This window comes from Argentina silus (genome assembly GCF_951799395.1).
Source record: "Argentina silus genome assembly, chromosome: 2".
NCBI classification, from domain to species: domain Eukaryota; kingdom Metazoa; phylum Chordata; class Actinopteri; order Argentiniformes; family Argentinidae; genus Argentina; species Argentina silus.
The window spans coordinates 4,690,675-4,709,679 of record NC_139656.1 but is presented as its reverse complement, the minus strand read 5'-3'; the positions used below and the strand labels follow the sequence as shown (position 1 = coordinate 4,709,679).

The following is a 19,005-nucleotide window of genomic DNA, read 5'->3' as shown; positions in this document are numbered from 1 at the left end:
TAGCCTAACCTTAACCTAACCCTTACTCTAATCTTCACCATATTTTAACAAATTCTGAAATGTTCTATCGGTTTGCTGATCATGCGTGTTCCCTTAGTTTTCCCCGGTTGAGCATCATATACTTCCTTGTTGTCAATTCATGGAGCCCGCCTCCAAACGTATGATTGGTGAGGATAAGGAAAGGCACACTCTCATTGGACAAATCTCTTTCCTGACTTCAGGCCACACCCTGCTTCCTTGACAAAGATGGCTCCAATGGAAGTGGGTGAGTAGTATAATGTGCATTTCCCCCTGAAATAAGCACACTGTTTGCTAAGGAATCATTTGTATACCACGCTTACTAGATACATGCATGTAAGGAAATAACCGACAGTTTGCAAGACGTTCGTGCTGTTTATGAGCTGCGTCTTGTGTCAAAGATAGCCTGCCAATCTGGCTACTTTAGCCTAGCATCTATCAGTCATCATCATCATCATCTTAAATCATATCTATTCCAGTACCTCTATACAGATATACTGTAGCTTGAGGTTGTATATTATGTGAAATGTATTTCTGTCACGGTGACTAGGACATTGTAATGGCGATGTTCTGTTGCCCAGCTAGCTAGCTAGCTAGCTCAGAGAGCCCCCTAGGTCAGATAGAAATGCACTGGGTAAATCAGACATCACTCCATACTAGAATTAGGGCTATGAGATTAAAATAGATTAACCTGTGTCTAATGGGACAGTTATCTATTTCCTGATGTGTTTTGCATAATTATGTTTCTTTCTTTAGTCTAATTCAATCACTTTGAGGACAATGTAATCGGGCCATTCTACAGTACTTACAGTATTAGGGCTTCCTATACCTATTGCTCAATTTTCTCCATACTGATTCCTGTGTATCTCTGTCTGGTCCAGAGCGGCAGCGCGGCCGGTATGCAGCTCTGGCCATAGCAGCCGTGGTGATCGCTGTGGGGGTCCCACTGTGGTGGCGGACCACCGAGACGTACCGCGCATGGCTGCCCGTCAATGAGATCATCCAGCTAGCTCAGCTAAAGGTGTGTGTGTGTGTCGCTCACTGACCATAGACATGCCTACCTGTGTGTAATCCTCTCTCAATGGTTTGGTGTCTGTGTATGTCGATGTAAATCCTACCTGAATGAAACCTCATCCTGTTTCTACCCCCTCCCTCTCTTTAGCTACAATTATGTGTAGATGTGGAGGTGGTGTTTTCACGTGGAACCCTGACTCCAGAACAGCAGAAGAAGGTTCCACTGACACAGACACGAGATGAGGAACACACAGTAGACGGTGAGGAGTGTGTGTGATGTGTAAACTAAATAATGAGGCAATGAGTCCATGAGTCCATTTGAACTTAGGTGTAATGCTATTCTGATAGTATACCTTTATTCTTTCAATTCCTGTTTTTTTTTCTTTTTCTTTTTTTCTCCTGATCTTCCTTGGCAAACACAGAACTGTCATTCTGGTTCATATGGGAATGTCTTCTCTCTTCCCCCTCTCTTTCTCTCCAGAGCACACAGCTTTAAGGTACATGTATGAGACTAAGTACCGCACAGCTACTATCATGGAGGAGGATGCTCTGAATCAGCCCACCGCTGCAGGTGAGAGTCTGCCTCAGCTGTCTGTCAAACTCAACTGCTCCTCTGCCTCTGGTTCTAATACAGAGGTGGTCAGGTGTAATCAGCATACCATGTGTGGATATGTTGGGGGACAGTATGTCTGATCTTTCTCTCTCCCCCCAATCTCTCTCCCTCCCCCTCTCTCTATAGAGGCTGATCTCTCTCTGCACATGCTCAGTGGGACCCCATGTGGTTCTGTGGTTGTGTATGTGATCCCAGAATCCTCTTCCCTACTGCCAGAGGTGAGAAAGACACACACACACACACACACACACACACACACTCATTGATGGTGGCTAGGATTGATGCATCGATTAATTGACCCCTGACCATAATTTCACAGGACAAGTGGCTTGCGTCAGCTGTGTGTGACAATCATCAGGTGTGTGTTTATCCCATCAGGGGGTGAATGTGTACGTTGGTCAGCGGCGGACGGCTCTGCTACGTGTGGGTGGACAGTTGAGAGGGGCTGGGGCTCTAAAGGAGGTGCTGGCTCACCTGGAGACCCAGGTACGGCAGGTGCTGCAAGTGATGTCATTCAGCCACACTGACATCACTGCCGCCCTTAGCGACCGGGTCCGGCTCATCGATGGCAACAGAGAGAGCCTGGCCGACAGCATGAGAGCCTTCAAGTCCAGCCCAGGTCAGTCCACTTAAGACCATATCACCTTTAGCCCAGGTGAGTCCTCTCTGGACCAGGAGTCTGCTTCAGGCCAGATGAGCCATATTATGGTGCTCCTCTGGCTACTTTTGTAATTGAACATCCTGTAACGTTGCAACCTCCTTAATTTACGGTCATTCCAACTCCTAATATGGATTTTCCCTTTTCGATCACCCCCTCCGCCCCCCCCCCCCCCTCTCTCTCTCTCTAGGTTATGAGATAACCTTTAGCTTGCTGAACCCAGACCCAAAGTCACACCGCCTACACTGGGACATAGAGGGTGCAGTACATAGCTACATCCAGCCAATGCTCACAAAACTGGCTAAAGTGGCCAACTTCAGCATTGACTCTCAGGTATGACACTCCTCACAATGAAGGGTAGAGGTAATATGCACATCCCAAAGTAACATTCATAAGTGGTACTAGGTGAAAAAGAATGAAGAAAAGGCACGCACATTGGTATATGAATGCCCTAAAGTCTAAACGTTGTTGTTTTGTTTGGTGCAGAATTAAAGCACTGGGAATTGATGTAGTGTGTGTGGGCCTTATTAACATCTGTTAACATCTGTATCTCTCCTCTGTATAGATACTGTACTACGCTGTGCTGGGTGTTAACCCTCGCTATGACAACAAGGTCAATGCCTACACACTCAACGCTGACAGCCTGGCACATGTCATCAACCCTGTGGAGGCCAGACTGGGTGAGACACACACACACACACAAACACTGGATGAGAAACATACACAGAGCATAAAATGAACACAAATACAGGTAGATTTTGGCATTGGTGGGTAAATCTGTAAATCTTACCAGCCACTTTTGCGGGTAACCAACAAAGGTTCGCGAATATTATGCTTCAATTTAAAAACGAAACTGGTGCGATCTACAATTATGGTCACCGTTGATTCAACATTTGTGCGTCCTCCAGCTGACTGGAACTGCTGCGCGTCTCACTCACGCTTCTCTCTCCCCCCCCCCCCCCCCCCCCCCCCCCCCCCCGAGTCTATGAGCTTTCTTAGTTACAACAACGTCTCTGGTTACAAGCTAAAATAAAGCTTAACAGTAAAATTCAACTACATGTGAAGGCACGAGAGAGCAACTTACACACAACCACAGGGGAAAATATTTAGCTGTATTTTGACAGAGATAGGCATGAAACTTAAAGCCTACAGGAGGTTTGTTCCGTGCAGGGACTAATTTTCAATGTGTCATAAGTCATGCTAATGTGTTTTTTGTGATCTTTGCCTTAATATTGGTTTAAAAAAAAAATGTGGCTAGTAATAAATTAGAGTCGCTGGAAAATTCTCATCCACCGGACAACTTGACTGGTAGACCAAAAAGTTAATTTTATTTGACACAATGATTGTTTTGTAGTGGTGATTGTTGGGGGGGGTGTTGTAGAGGTGGTGTGAAGATTTTTTCTGTGTCCAGGCTCCAATGCGGCTTCCTCCAACCCGGTGTTGAACTTCCTCCTGTACGTGCCTGATGCCCAACACTCCCCACTCCAAATCCAGAACCACAGGAAGCAGGAAGTACCCTCCAATGCATTCCACTCCCCACGCTGGGGTGGCATCATGGTACGTCACACACAGACACACGCCCCATTCACCTCTCAAGGCGTCGTAGTACAACCCCCAGCAGTCTGGCTTGGTTCTCAGTATGATGCTCCCTTTATGCATGTGTTGTGTAAGGCATCTGACCATATGTAATGTGTCTGTCTTTCTCTCTCTCTCTTTCTCTCTTGCGTTTGCCCTCACTCTCGCTCTCTCAAGGTGTATAATGTTAATGATCGCTATGGGCCAGAGGATGAGTTCCCTGTGGACATCAACATAGACATGGCCAGAGTCATGGGAGTCTTCCTTGCACAGCTAAGGTCAGTGTGTGTGTGTGTGTGTGTGTGTGTGTGTGTGTGTGTGTGTGTGTGTGTGTGTGTGTGTGTGTGTGTGTGTGTGTGTGTGTGTGTGTCTGTGTGTGTGTCTGTGTGTGTGTGTGTGTGTGTGTGTGTGTGTGTGAGACCTACGTAACTTACCTCCCCCTCTGTCAGGCTGATGATAGGGGTGCAGTCGTCAACACCACCCCCTGGCTTCCTGGTTGCACCGTGTGGCAGTGCAGGATTGACTGACTGGGAGCTGGACCGACTTATGTGGACCCGCAGCGTGGAGAACGTTGCCACGGCAGCAACCACCATCACCTCACTGGCACAGCTCCTCGACCAGATAGGCAACATTGTCATTAATGACAACATTGCTGAACAGGTGTGTGTTTGTGTATCATCCCAGCCGAGTTGTTCTAAACTGATAGACATACTTAACACTGAAGACACCACTCTGTCATGTCTAACTCCTGATTGATTGTTGTCCTCGTCACTCAGGTGTCGAATGCCGTGGCCTCGCTGCAGTTAGCCTTGGCAGAGTTGGATGCAGGGAACCTGGGCTTTGCTCTTCAGTACAGCAAAGAAGCCATCACAGCCTCAGAAAGAGCCTTCTTTGACCCCTCCCTCCTCCACCTCCTCTACTTCCCTGACGACCAGAAGTTTGCTATCTACATCCCTCTCTTTCTGCCCATGTGTGTACCTATCCTGCTCTCTCTGTTCAAAGTAGCCTCCGATGCCAGACAGAGGCGTAAGGAGAAACAGGCCAAAAAGGACTGAGACACACTCACACAAACTCCTCAGACTGTTGATAAGCCACAGACAACTGTGACACAGATCAGCAACAGGAATCCATTCAGTTTGTTTATTATAAAACTTCTCATACGCAACAGACTTTATATGATATGCGAGTGGCCTTATATATCACAGGATTTGACTGATGTCCAGGTTCCAGTGCACTCTGAAACCCCTAGAGTCTGGAGAAAGGTAATCTCGCAACACTAGACATGTCTCTCCACATATTATGTAAGTGCTCAGTAAAGTCTGGCATGTGAGGAGAGGAGAAAGGTACCAGAATGTTATTGTCTAATTTGTACAGGTTTTTTTTAATGAAATACATAGGTCTCTACTGTCATGCACTGTTATTTGTGTTCATTTTGGGAATAGTATGATAAGGACTTGTACACTGTTTGTTTGTTTTTAAGGGAATCGTTTATAACCCAGAAAGAAGTCTTGTCTCACACTGAATTATGGTATATGTTGTACATGTTTGTTGAGTTTCATTTTTGTTTACTAATTAAGGTTTTATGATTGAATTAAGTTATGAAAGAACAATAAACAATACGTTATGTAATGTGTTTTGGCGTAGATTGATCTTTAGGTCTAGGTCGATGAATGTGATTGTGTTGTCAATTTTCTCTGGGTTGTGTGAGAGGAGAATGGGGGGGGAGAACCTAGGGGACGGGGAGAAAAGGTGAGCAGAAAGGGGCCAAACTCCTCAATCAATCAATATGTCTACCTGTGGATCTATACCTTCTTTTATGAGCAGGCATCTCAAAATATCTTTATTCGAACAAAGATTGTGATGCTGTGTCGTCATTTTGTATTCCATTGAGGAACTATTTTGGCTAATGTTGCAGCCCCATATGTTAGTATTAGTCCGCATAAAAGCAGTTCGGTCTAAGAAGTCAACGAAACTAATGTTTTCTATTTTGTCGATTGATTGTGTCGACTGTTGACCTTTGGTGTATCGGGTTTTTTTGGGCCACGGGAGGTATTTTGTTTTGTAACACAGCTTTACTCCGTGGCTGCCGCTGGTTATAGACCTAGCTGTCTTTTTGTTTTTGTTTTGTTTTTTCGTCGGAACCCTGTCAGAACATGTCTGGCGGCGGGAGTGTCATTCGAGGTCCAGCTGGGTCCAACGACTGTCGAATCTACGTGGGTAACCTTCCCCCAGACATCCGCACCAAAGACGTTGAAGATGTTTTCTACAAATACGGGGCTATTCGAGACATTGACCTGAAAAACCGAAGGGGAGGACCGCCGTTTGCGTTTGTGGAATTCGAAGACCCCAGGTAAGTTACAGCTGAACGTTACAGCCAGCTATCATACCGGTGAGGCTGTGCTCATAGTCATAGAATGAGGGTCCTTCGAAGGCAGTGATTTATTCGCTGTCATTCACAACATCTGCGGCACTTCGACAAACTGGATGCTCTGTCTGCATGGACTGGGTTCTTTCTTGCTAAATGAACCTACGGGGTGCATTTCACACAAACCCGGCCTTTACTTTGGATTTTAACCCGTGTATTCTCAAAAGAAAAAGCTCGTTTATACCAGAATATAAACTCATGCATTTGGGTACCTGTGTGGTCCCTGCACGCCCTCTAAAGTCTATGATGACCAGGAGCGTTAAAGACCCCCTCCAATCAAGGTGAAGTCATGTGTTTTTTCCCCCTAGGATAGTAGCAAGACCTGTTCAGGATCTATTATGTTAATGAGAAACCTGGGTTGCCATTCTACACTGAATCAGACCTGTGAATTGTATGTGTGTGTGTTGCAGGGATGCTGAGGATGCCGTGTATGGGCGAGATGGATATGACTACGATGGTTACCGTCTGCGTGTGGAGTTTCCTAGAAGCGGGCGTGGAGGTGGGAGAGGGGGAGGTGTGGGTGGAGTGGGAGTCCCCCGGGGAAGGTATGGTCCCCCCTCGCGGCGCTCTGAGTACAGGGTCATAGTCTCAGGTGAATGTATGTGCTTTTGTCCTCTCTGTGTTTATTGCTTCGAGCACAAGGTTGTAGTCTTAACTGTGTGTGTGTGTGTGTGTGTGTGTGTGTGTGTGTGTTACCTCTTCCCCCCTTCACCTCCCTTTCCTTAGGTCTCCCCCCCAGTGGTAGTTGGCAGGATCTGAAGGACCACATGCGCGAGGCAGGTGATGTATGTTACGCGGACGTGTTCCGGGATGGCACTGGTGTGGTGGAGTTCGTACGCAAGGAAGACATGACCTACGCCGTCCGCAAGCTGGATAACACTAAGTTCCGCTCTCATGAGGTAGGTTAGGCTCGCGGTCAGGGGATAACTCTGGGAATAGCTTGGGAAGGTCTGCCAAGGTAAGCCACCGAACCCTTTTAGGTCAAGCAGATAATATAGCGCCACAGTGTCTGCTAAAATCTAAATCCTATCCTTTTTATAAGCTATTACCCCTAGACTGTGGATGAGTCGTGTGACTGGAGATTTTTATTTTTTTATTTTTCAGTTTGAACAGGCAGTACTAGAGCGGTTGTGTTTATCATCGTTCACATAAATGTAGTCTCTGTTTGAATTGATTCTGTATCTGCTTTCTCAGTGTTTTCTGCCCGCCTTTTGTGTGAGGTCTTTTTCCCCGTCTTGTGTGTGAGGGTCCTGTTTTACCATGGATGTGTATCTCATTGATGCAGCTCTCTTTCCCACGTGTGTGCATGTCTGTGTTAACTGGCCTGCGCATGTGTGTTTAGGGAGAGACGGCCTATATTCGCGTGAAGGTGGACGGTCCTCGCAGCCCCAGTTATGGCCATTCTCGCTCTCAAAGCCACAGTCGAAGCCGCAGCAACAGCCGATCCCGCAGCTACTCCCCACGCCGCAGCAGAGGATCCCCACGCTACTCCCCCCGACACTCCCGCTCTCGCTCACGCACCTAGACACCCAACAGACCCGTCTACGGGATGCCAAATCGACCCACCTAGACCAACGGAACAGCGGCCTCACGCCTCGAGTGCGACATCACTGTCTCACACCAATGCCCCTCGGTGGACCATCTTATGTGTTTCACTGTATCACTGTCTCTCTTGACTTGTGTTCTTGTTCATTCCTTTGTTTGTTTGTTTCGCCCCCATTTTTTGTGATGTCTTTGTTCACCCCCCCCCCCCCCTCTTTCTCACCACTTTATCATGCCTCACCTCTGTACAGTCCTGCACTCCCATGCTTACGTTATCCTGCCTCTTTCTCCCTCTCTCTGCCCATCTCCACTGAAACCAGGGTCTGGTAAAGGAACTGGTGCCTAGGGGGTTTTCATCATTATATGCTTCATGGCACCTGGCTGTTGTGGGCAGGGGAGGGCTTTTTGTTACAGTGAGGGGTCTTTGTTGTTTTTCTTGGCCAGGAATGGTAACTGTTGTAAACTGTTGTACTTTGACCTTCTAATGTGTCTCTCTGTAGAGTTCAGAGGAGCAGGATAGGATGGAAACACAGGAAACACTGTTCATATTAGGATAAACAGGAGGAGGAGGAGTCAAATAAGGAGCCAATGGTATGACTGCAGTGGCCACTCTCAAAACCACCCAATTGGGTTTTAGTCTGATTTCTTTTTTTTTTCTGTGACAATGTCTCTGCAGTTATTGAATATGTTAAAATATGAGTTTTACTTTGCCATATCTCTCGCCTCCCTTTTCCCCCTCCCATGCTTTACTTTCACATACATACTATGGTCAGTACTACGTATGCATGCCCCCAGTCCATGCAGGTGCACGAGTAAGGTTACAATTTTTAGTTGTTTTTTAAAGACCCCTCCCCCAGAGCCTAGCACCCCTTCAGTTTTGTAATTTAAAAAAAAAGGAAGAAAGTGTTCTACTGTCTATAGTGGCGGTGGTATTGAACTGCGGTTTGTAGTATTTTCTCTGTAGTTTTTGCTCAGAGAATTGATGTTCTGTGTTCTGGCGAGCGCCAATACAGTGTTCAATGTGTTGGAGGAGATCATAGTCTGGTGTCCTTTCCTTTCCTCCCAAAGTAAACTATGCCACCTATGATCTTCCCAAGATGCATTTCTAGACAGAAAAGCTCCTTTTTGCGTAGGTGTGATTCTAACTTGTTGCCTCCTTCTCTTTGGGTCTGCTGGTATTCTGAAGGTTTGGATTGGGCTCACTGTCTCCCCATCCCGGAGCTGGATCAGTGGATCAGGATTCAGGATTAGGATTAGGTTTGAGGATGGATACATGGAGCAGGAGCATGGGAGCGTTTTACAGGGAGAGGATCCCGACCCCAGGCCCAGCCCAGCCCAGCCCAGCCCACCCCCCAACCAAACCGGAACCAATAAACCAAACCAACTCACTCAATTGGCTTTCAAAAACACCAAATTACATTTTTCTTTTTTTTGTGTGGAACCCCAGAGATGTGTGCACTGATGGGATCCTGATGAGCGTACATTTTTGTTTGATCTGATAACGTTTTGTTTTTTTTGGTTTAAAAAAGAGGAGCAAAGCTTGGAGAAAAGCCAGGAGGCGGGCTGGGAGGCGCAGGATGGATCCGCGCGCATAAGGAGAGTGGTAACTAGAAGGGAATCGTAATATGGGAGGGAGGGAGGGAGGGAGGGGGGAGGGATGGATGGGGTGGGATGGAATGAAATGAAAGGAAAGGGAAATGTATCATAAATAAGGTTAGAGGTTTTTTTCCCAGTAGGTTTTTGCAATGAAGAGGGCGAGGTTCTAATTTCTAATTTGACTTGAGTTTACTTTCTCTTGTAGCTCCTAGTGATTCTGCCTCTCTACAATAAACTGGATTATACAGTAATATGATTTGTCTGTGTGTTTCTATCTCTGATGCCAATGCATTTCACTCCATGAACAGACTGCTAAAGATGAATCTGTAATTTGTACCAGAGTGGTATATTATAGAACACTGGTTTGTAAGTACCTCATAATTTTAGGATGATATGATATAGACAGTAGAAAAGGGATGTATGTGGAAACAACTCTTCCAGAGATCCATTAGTTTTATACCCCCGTTTGCAGTCCTCCCAGAGTGTGATTTTAAGCCCTAGGGTGAAGCTCCCTCATATCAGAGCAAACATATTTCTTGGAAAGTTCATAGTATGACAGCATGACCATAACATTGGATTTCGTATTGCCTACAGTGGCCTAAATGAACACCTGTACAATCAAAGGAACATTGTGTTGCCTACATTTCCACAGTCATGTTCTGGATGGATCATAAATCTATGGGATACCGCCATTGACTGATGCAGCGACTGAGGATCAATCATAGCCCTTCTTTGGATCAATCACCTACCCAATAGAGTCGCGTTGCATTCTGGTTGGAAATAAGATGCAGGCAGTGGCGCGCTAGTGCAAAATGCTTGCAGCAGCCGGGTGGAGGCCGCGGACCAGCCAATGATAGAGTCGGTGCAGTGCGGGGGGAGGAGCAGGTGTGAACGTGGCACGTAACCGCATATGAGCGACCACCCTCCACAAACCATTGCACGGAACACCTATCGTAAACTTTGGTGGAAGACGGCAAGAGACAACTGCGTCGTTGAACGCATTTACTGTGCAAAAGCTTAGTCAGACCTTCGAAGGGTGAGCGAAATTGTTTTCTCACTGCATGCCACTGTTTGTATGGCTGCGTGTCATAATTTATTTTGCGTGAAGTTCGGCAATCTGCGCAAACGAATCTCGTGCAGTGTTGCGAGGCCGACGCCGAAGCGACCGCTTTGTGATAGTGTCGAAACCTGTGAAGTGTTCATGTTTCTTACGTATAAGTGTTATTGTATATAGGATATTCCTGTTGGAATTCCTGTTAACCGATTAAAAACGGGTAGGTCAGTCAGGTGTTGTGCGAGTTGCGTGCCCAGCAGGCGGCTGGTAGCCTGGTAATGATATCAGTCGTGAAAGACCTCCGCCAGATGTTACAATGTTTCACCGACAGCGCGAGATGGTCAGTTTACCAGCCTTGTGCGACAGCGCTCGAAGGCTACAGTTTCAAGGACACCGACGGAATTATCTTACCCCATCAAAATGTATCTTGGACGGTAGTATCAAAGTTATGGTTACCTGAATGACATTGGATGTCACTACCGAGATGATTCCGCTACGCATAAAGCGGAGAGTGGTGCTTTCTCACACGTGACCGTAAGGAGCGCAGGTGAGGTGGGAGATTGTCCGTGCGTGTTCACTGGTCGGCTAACCTAACTTGGTTGACTAGGGCTATCTAGGATGGTTGGTAGTTGTGATTGCCATACATGACTCCGTCAATCTGTAGTGTGATTCTAATAGCCCATCTCATGTTGTTTTGCAAACTCAATTCTGCTTCTATACAATCTAAGTTAGGGGGATGCTTCACAGTTTGGCTTGTCACCCAGAGTCCAGACCACTAGCTTAATCAGGACAGGAGCTGGGAAAAGCACAAACGGCCTGTGACCCAGGATACAAGACTGTAGGGCTTCCATCAGCTCACCACCACAGACATACATCATTGCTCACCACACTCAGATCACTGCATCCCTTGGTGGATCAATCAGCAACAAAGACATCACAACTTGGGGATGTTTTTATAAAGCTACAGCCAGTAGTGTAGTGCATGTAAACCCAACTAAGTGTCTGTTTCTGTATCATAGAACATGTTTGAGTGAATGAGAGGGACCCATATTGTTTCTCTCATCAGCTGGCTGTTACTGTTGTTCCCAGTGTGTGGACAGGAGCTGCCAGGTCAGTTGCCTTCTCTCTGAGGTGATGAAGTGTTGGCCTGGGGAGATTAGAGCCAGTTGGCACAGGGCTACAGGCTGCAGAGATCAGGCGATGAATGGCTCCCCTGCCCTCCTATCCCTGCTTTGTGAGAGAGGGAGTCTTGGGGATTCTTCCCATCAAAGAGAGGGACTGTCCTGAGCTTGTCTATCTCCCTACTTGACTCTCACTTGGCTCACCGAAAGGACGGTAGCTACAGCAGGCTATTCTTAAGGGATTCATTTAGAAATGGCTATTGAATTGGGCTCCCTCACTAACTGAAGTGGCATCAAGGAAAGGTTCATGTTTTCAAGTTGTCATGAATGTACTTTCCCTTGATTTATAGATATTATTTTGTCTCTCTTGCAGACATCATGACTGACAGGAAGGCAGTGATAAAGAATGCTGATATGTCAGAGGACATGCAGCAGGATGCTGTGGACTGTGCCACTCAGGCCATGGAGAAATACAACATCGAGAAAGATATCGCTGCTTATATCAAAAAGGTAAGGCAATATAACTCAGACATTGTACACATAAAATGTATTAACAAGACACATATCCACATTAAAACACATACAACACAACACTAACACCCACACACATCCATATCCCTGCCTACATCAGGAAGGTGACTAAATCGTATTCACACATCATGACCTACATGAAGGGGGTAAGAGGCCACAGCAGTGCTCTCTGATGTAACGTGCTCGTTATGTTTTTTTGTTTAGGAGTTTGACAAGAAGTACAACCCCACGTGGCATTGCATCGTTGGTAGAAACTTTGGCAGCTACGTGACACATGAGACCAAGCACTTCATCTACTTCTACCTGGGCCAGGTGGCCATTCTTCTCTTCAAGTCTGGCTGAAACGTAAACCCCCCCCCCCCACCCCCTCTTCTATAACGTTATCCCTACACCCTCTGCTCTTATATCCCTCTCCCTCTCTGGCTCTTTCCTCCCCTCTCCGTGAAACTCTCCCCCTACACTACCACCGACAGAGGAAGGGGCTGCGCTCCTCACCTGGACTGTGATACACCGATGGCTGATGCCATTATTATATTCATACATACACACACACACACACACGCATACACACACACAAACACACACTCGCCCAAAGCATCCACTCACTCATTCTTTCATACACAGACTATTACATACTCTCCAAAAGTTCTAGATGATTCTACATACCTGGCTGTGCGCTGATGCATGGACCGTGTACATTACTTCATGTGTATATGTTGCAGTACGATAAACTTGCTTTTCATGGAGTTGCCTAAGATTATCCAGCAACAGGAGATTTTTGTTATAATGCTTTTTTATTTTCTGTATGATTTATTGTTATTGCACAGATGTTGTATAAAATGCGTTGACTGTTGCTTACACATGATTAATAAAGAATAGTATGACACTATATTTAAAAGGAATATGTAGCCTCTGTGTTTTCTATGGGAGTGTGTGTGTGTGTGAGAGAGAGATTATAGGGAAGACTCTGTATGCCCCCCTTATTAAGTAAGTCTGTGATATGCTTAGCTGTATGTTACACTCATGTCTTATCCATTCTTTATTTATTTTGAAATCAAAGAACTGCTGTACTGTAGACCTCATAGGGCGCGGGGTTGAAACAGGTTCGTTTCATGTGCTGCAGATGAAAGCACTGTGACTGATCAGTCTCAAAATCAAAAACCTTGATTTGTCAGAATTGTTGGGACTTGTTTCCCTTTCTGGACACACTCAAGAGGAGAAAGATTATGGCGGGGGGGGGGGGAGTCTGCAAATTTAGCAATCCAACCAGGGGTAATAATACTGTCCTTGATCAAACTGTGATATGACTGGCAATTTCATTACATGCTGCGACCTCGGAATCTGATCTGAACGCTTCAGTGCGCAGAAGAGGAAGCCGCCGTGCCTTAACCTCCGTTTGACCCGGAATGTTGTCAACGGTTGCCATAGCAGCGATATATCTTCCTGGAAGATGGCGGCTAGAGCGACGTTACCACCGGCCTCTGGCTCTCTGGGGTCTACCAGCCACGATACAAACGACTGTCTGCCGGTAAAACTGTCAGCGAATGCGGCCCCGTTCTTCCCGTTGTCATCGGAGGGGCTGGAGCTTTGCTCTGTGTCCGAAGCTGGGGTGCAGTTCGCCCACTGCGCCTCCAAACTCCGCTCGCTGCGAGCTGGCGACCCATCGAGCCTCAAGACAGAGCTCAACTTACTCTTTGATCAACTCATATCGGAAAACTATAACCGCAACTTTAGCCCCAACGCCAACATCCGACCTGAGGTACATTATCGTTTTATCTAAAGACACAGTGGACATTGGTAACTTAGCAAAGAGACTGAATTGCACGTCACGATTCGTGGTACTAGCATAGCATAGGTGAACTAGTGTGTTAAACTGACTCAATGATTGAACTTCAAGCACTGAAAGGCTAGATAGTTAGAGACTATCCCTAACCCTGTTTACGAGGTCGCATTCTGTAACTGTCATTACCTGATATTTATCTCGCAAAAATGTGATGACCAAAAAGATTGTTTTTTTTTGTAACTACAGTAGTTGTTCCTCTCTTTGTTTACAGGATGTGTGCGAACTTCTCGTTCATGCCAGCCGCCTGGTGCCACACACTCAAGAGCATCTTGTCATTAAACTATGCCAACTCACACACCACCTTCTCAACCAGCTACAGGTATAGGGGGAGTATGTTAAAAAAAAAAATGTTGGATTTCTAAATGGTGAAACCAATCTGAAAGAAAAAAACATTGAATTAAAGCATCTGTACTTTGAACCCAAATCCAAACTGTTGGAGTATAGAGCTAAAAGAAGACAAAATGCTTCTTTTTCCAATACTTACACTGTATATGTGTAGTAGTGTACACTGTAGTATGCGCTCTCTCTCTCTCTCTTGTCTCTTGTCTCTTGTCTCTTTCTGTGCTGTTTGTGTCTAAGTGATAGATTAGATGGTAAATGTCTCTGTGTGTGTGTATATGTTTCTCTCTCTGTTCTCTAGGTGATAGTGGATGAGAGGACGTTGGATGTGTTGGTGACTTATGCTGTTCGGGCATTATGTGTGTGCAGCTCTTGGACACACTCTGAAGTTCTGCTGGCCCTCTCCACTCTGGTGTATGGGAATGGACCCCAGTGCCAGAGGGTAGGTGTAACCTAGGTGCCAACACAATTAGAAGATGGGTAAATTATGGCCATAAAGGGATGCACATGGTCAGCAACAATACTCAAATAGGCTGTGGCATTCAAGCGATGATTGATTAGTATTAACGGGCCCAAAGTGTGCCAAGAAAACATTCCCCACACCATTACACCACCTCCACCATGAGAAGGTGTACAGGTGTTCCTAACAAAGTTCCTGGTGAGTGTATACATCAATTGAATACAATACAATACAACATAGTCTGCAATGTGATTGGCCCCCATCAGCGGTCCATCCCCTCCTCCTGTGTAAAACAGTTTTGATTATTTGCAACCCTAGTGAACTAACACCATATTGTTTGCCCCCTGTTTTGCAGCACCTGGGTGAGTTACTGGGTGAGGGTGGTGTACTGCTGCTCTACAGCTCCCCCTCTGAGCCAGACATGGAACTACGTCGCGCTGCAGTCACTTGTATGGCCAACCTCTGTCTGGGGTGGGTGCACTGACCACAAACCACACACATACTGTTTCCCATGTGGTCCCTCCCAGGCTATACTGATGTGTGTGTGTGTGTGTGTGTGTGTGTGTGTGTAGGATTCCTGGCCAGGCATCTCTAGAGGAGCGGTACAGGAGTGAGTGTTTCGGAGTGTTCCTGCAGACGCTGCAGTCACCCAAACCTCCCGACACCGATGAGCTTCTCTACTGCACGGTACACAGTACACACTGTTCCACTATTCTAGTGCACACACACACTCTCAGCTACACACACTCTCAGCTACACACACTCTCAGCTACACGCTCTCTCTATCTACCACCTCTTTATACCTCTCTCTCCCCTGCCTCTCTCTTGCCACTCCCTCTCTCTGTGTCTAGGTGGTTCAAGGGGCAGTGAAGGGACTGCAGTGTTGTCTGTCAGGGGGGAAGTGGAAGTTTGGAGGAGGAGAGGAGCTGGGTTCCCTCCTGGCAGTACTGAAGGTACAGTCATACATAGAAAGTATGTGTACGGTAGTGATATTTTTCTGTGCTTGGTGTGTCTATTCATTTAGTGCTGCATGTGTATGTTGTTAAAGTGTTTGTGTGTGTGTGTGTGTGTGTATTCTGCAGAGGTTTATGTTCCAAGGGTCTCCGGGTGTGTGTGTGGAGTGGCCATCTGTGCTTTATCCGGCGAGCCTCCCTCAGTATGAGGGGGTCTCTGTCCCCAAAGTTCCTGAACCACCACGGGACCCCCCCCCACAGGGCAAGACCTCAGGGGTAAGACTTGAGTACTTGTCTTCTCATTCATTTGAGCAGCTTTTGGCATAGCCAAGAATAAGATGAAGGGAGGGGCCATAGCCCAATCCCTGAAACGAGGTGCTTCATAAAACTGTAGTACAATTTCAGTCCTTTTTTGTTTAGAGTAGATGTGACAGTGCTCTCCCTCCCTCCCTCCCTCCCTCCCTCCCTCCCTATTTCTCTCCAACAGAATAAGAAGCGGAAGTCTCGAGGACGGGGTAAGAAGGCAGGAGCAGATGGGAGGCAAGGAGAGGATGGAGGAGAGGATAGAGAGGCAGAGCCTGCCCCTCAGTGGGGAGGGGGAGGGGGAGGAGGAGGAGGAAGTAGAGAGGGAAGAGGTAGAGGAAGAGATGAAGGAGGAAGAGAAGGAGAAGGAGAAGGAGGAGAGCCCTGGGCTAAGTCCTCTGCCCCCTGTCTATACCCCTCCTGGAAGAAGAACAGTTCTGACTCTGAGTTCTCAGACCCTGAGGGAGGAGCACAAAGCAAACTGAGGTGCATATCTACAGTAATACACACTAATACAAGTCATAGACTTCTCATTTAGAATTTTTAGTTCTCATTTCTCTCTCTCTCTCTCTCTCTCTCTGTAAGGCTGTACCAAGGTCGTGTGCGGCAGGGGGCTCTGCACTGTCTCCTGGCAGTAGTGAAGGGGATAGAGAGACGGACTCTGTATGGATACTGGTCCTCTTTCATACCTGATGCCCCCATCGGAGGACCACCTCCCCTCACACTCCTCACCATTATACTGAAGGACCCTTCCCCTAAGGTAACAAACACACAGAAAAACACACACACACACACACCTCACAACTCTTCACCATTATACTCAAAGACCCTTCTCCAAGGGGGTGTGTGTGTGTGTGCGCGTGCGCGTGTGTGTTTCAACAGTATTGCTTCCTCGCACTCCAAAATACCAAATGGAAACCAGCTACGCCACCGAAAAGCTAGCAATTCGATGGCACGGGTGGTGGTATTTCAACTTACAACCTTCTCTCTCTCTCTCTCTCTCTCCAGGTGCGCGCGTCTGCCCTGCAGGCGTTGTCGGCCTTGTTGGATGGTTCTCGTCAGTTCCTGGGTGTCGCTGAGGATACGGTGCCTCAACGCACGTCCTTCACCCCCTTCTCCTTCTCCCTGGCCACCACCATCAGAGAGCTCCACCGCTCCCTCAGCCTGGCTCTGCTGTCTGAGGCCTCCGCTCACACCCTGACGCAAGTCATAAAGGTGCTACGACACACCACACCCTTCACCTGACCAGATAGAAATTGAATTTACCAACCGACAACCGCGCTGCCACTGTTCGAGTAGCCAGGCTAGCTAGTCGCAAGCTGTGCGAATGGAATTTCGAAACGGATCATTCATTATTTAAGTGTCATTCACGTTTGGTCTCTGTCATAAAAGTTCATTGTAGGATACCGGCGTCGATGAACATAGAGGATTTTTATGAAGCTAGGTTACCATGGCAGCAAAGATTCTCGATAAAAGTCATTCTGATTTTCAAATTTGTTAGGCACGCACACAGACGCAGACACAGGAACACACACACACACTGTGACGTGTCTCTCTTGTGTTGTAGTGTCTGGCCCACCTGGTGTCTAACGCTCCCTATAATCGCCTGAGACCCGGCCTGCTGAGCCCACTGTGGAGACAGATCCGACCGTACGTACGCCACAGAGGTGAGCGTTTGTGTATTCCGTCAATGCAATGCAACAGGTCCAAGTAGGGTTTCACAGTTCACAATTTGGGCAAACAATGGTCCTGACAGATTTTCTGTTTCTAACCGAATTTATTTTCATCAGTCATTTTTTGTTTGTTTGTGTTGTTGTTTTTTTAAAAAGCTGCCTCCATCTGTTTCCACTCCTAGACGTGAACGTGCGCGTGTCTGTGCTGACGCTGTACGGAGCCCTGGTGTCCACTCATGCCCCTCTCTCTGAGGTGCTGCTCCTCCTTAGACAGCCAGGGGGCAGCAGCACGGGCTCGCACACACCGCAGGAGACTGCTCTCACCTGGAGACAGAGAGACGGCCTTTCCTCGCCCTCACACACACCGCCGTGGAACTCACACACACAGTCGCCCCGTGCTTCACACACCCCGGGAGAAGAGGAGCCCAGCACGCCCTGGCTTCTGCAGCTCTGCGTGTCACTTGTCACTCAATCCCGAGGGGACCAATCTGACAGCGAAGCAGCAGCAGCAGCAGGAGGAGGAGGAGGAGGAGCAGCAGCCAGTGGCCTAGAGCCCTCCCCTGTCCGCCTGGAGGCCTTGCAGGTGGGAGGGTAGAGGGTTTGATGAACTGGGATTTGTGACATTTGAGTAGTGGACGCTGGCCACACCAAAAAATATTACTTGTGTTTTTTTTTTTTTTTATGCATTTAGTCTTACGTGATTTATATATATATATTTTAGGGCATTTCTGCTTTTATTGGGATAGAGATAGTAGAGATTGACAGGAAGGATGGGTGAGAGAGAGGAGGGATGACATGCAGGATATGTCGATGGCCGGAATCGAACCAGGGACCTTGCGATGATATGGTATGCGCCTTAGTGTGCTACGCCACTGAGCGCCCCCCGTCTTACGTGATTTAGAGGTAACAGACCAACCGACTGTGTTAGTAGATTTTTGGCAGTTTAAAAATGTTAACGTGTGTGTGTGTGTGTGTGTGCGCGTGTGTTGTGTGTGTCTCTGATCCAGGTGCTAGCCCACCTGGTGCGAGGGTACTTCTCTCTGGCCCAGGTGTGTCTGTGTGAACTGGGACAGGTGAGCGCTCGCTGCCTCAGCGAGGCAGACCCCTCCATACAGCTACACGGAGCCAAGGTAACATCCCCCCACTCTCTCTCTCTCTCTCTCTCACTGTCTCTTTCCTGCTACCACTTTATTCATCTCTACCCCCCTCTCATACTGTCTCTCTACATGTCCCTTTCTTCTCCTGTCTCTCAGTCATCATCCCTCGAGCCCTTTCTTTCTCTACCTC

At 47.3% G+C, this 19,005-nt stretch overlaps 4 protein-coding genes across 4 annotated transcripts in view; all 4 read left to right on the top strand.

The window, feature by feature from the left end:
* The first annotated feature begins 235 nt into the window (after positions 1-235).
* Positions 236-5,511, top strand: pigs (phosphatidylinositol glycan anchor biosynthesis, class S). The gene is made up of 12 exons (XM_083688747.1): positions 236-265; positions 900-1,039; positions 1,181-1,292; positions 1,514-1,603; positions 1,772-1,863; positions 2,024-2,264; positions 2,494-2,636; positions 2,869-2,983; positions 3,715-3,860; positions 4,056-4,156; positions 4,328-4,538; positions 4,655-5,511. The coding sequence occupies exons 1-12, from the start codon at positions 247-249 to the stop codon at positions 4,931-4,933; spliced, it is 1,689 nt and encodes a 562-aa protein (XP_083544873.1). The 5' UTR covers positions 236-246; the 3' UTR covers positions 4,934-5,511.
* Positions 5,512-6,021: 510 nt separating this feature from the next.
* LOC310800949 (serine/arginine-rich splicing factor 1B) lies at positions 6,022-8,078 on the top strand. Its single transcript, XM_083664844.1, has 4 exons — positions 6,022-6,228; positions 6,714-6,895; positions 7,030-7,202; positions 7,646-8,078. The coding sequence occupies exons 1-4, from the start codon at positions 6,032-6,034 to the stop codon at positions 7,826-7,828; spliced, it is 735 nt and encodes a 244-aa protein (XP_083520970.1). The 5' UTR covers positions 6,022-6,031; the 3' UTR covers positions 7,829-8,078.
* Positions 8,079-10,339: 2,261 nt separating this feature from the next.
* Positions 10,340-12,673, top strand: dynll2b (dynein, light chain, LC8-type 2b). The gene is made up of 3 exons (XM_083696542.1): positions 10,340-10,477; positions 11,990-12,126; positions 12,352-12,673. Exons 2-3 carry the CDS (start codon positions 11,995-11,997, stop codon positions 12,487-12,489), a joined length of 270 nt encoding a protein of 89 aa, XP_083552668.1. The 5' UTR covers positions 10,340-10,477; positions 11,990-11,994; the 3' UTR covers positions 12,490-12,673.
* Positions 12,674-13,597: 924 nt separating this feature from the next.
* Positions 13,598-19,005, top strand: part of heatr6 (HEAT repeat containing 6) — a gene marked incomplete at its 5' end in the record, with an annotated part of 8,610 nt that continues 3,202 nt past the window's right edge. Inside the window, 13 exons of the mRNA XM_083694552.1 lie at positions 13,598-13,906; positions 14,202-14,309; positions 14,631-14,771; positions 15,145-15,260; positions 15,362-15,476; positions 15,641-15,742; positions 15,872-16,018; positions 16,230-16,531; positions 16,631-16,805; positions 17,054-17,260; positions 17,613-17,712; positions 17,901-18,301; positions 18,726-18,848. Coding sequence (XP_083550678.1) covers positions 13,598-13,906; positions 14,202-14,309; positions 14,631-14,771; positions 15,145-15,260; positions 15,362-15,476; positions 15,641-15,742; positions 15,872-16,018; positions 16,230-16,531; positions 16,631-16,805; positions 17,054-17,260; positions 17,613-17,712; positions 17,901-18,301; positions 18,726-18,848 — 2,346 coding nt within the window. The remainder of the gene's footprint in view (positions 13,907-14,201; positions 14,310-14,630; positions 14,772-15,144; positions 15,261-15,361; positions 15,477-15,640; positions 15,743-15,871; positions 16,019-16,229; positions 16,532-16,630; positions 16,806-17,053; positions 17,261-17,612; positions 17,713-17,900; positions 18,302-18,725; positions 18,849-19,005) is intronic.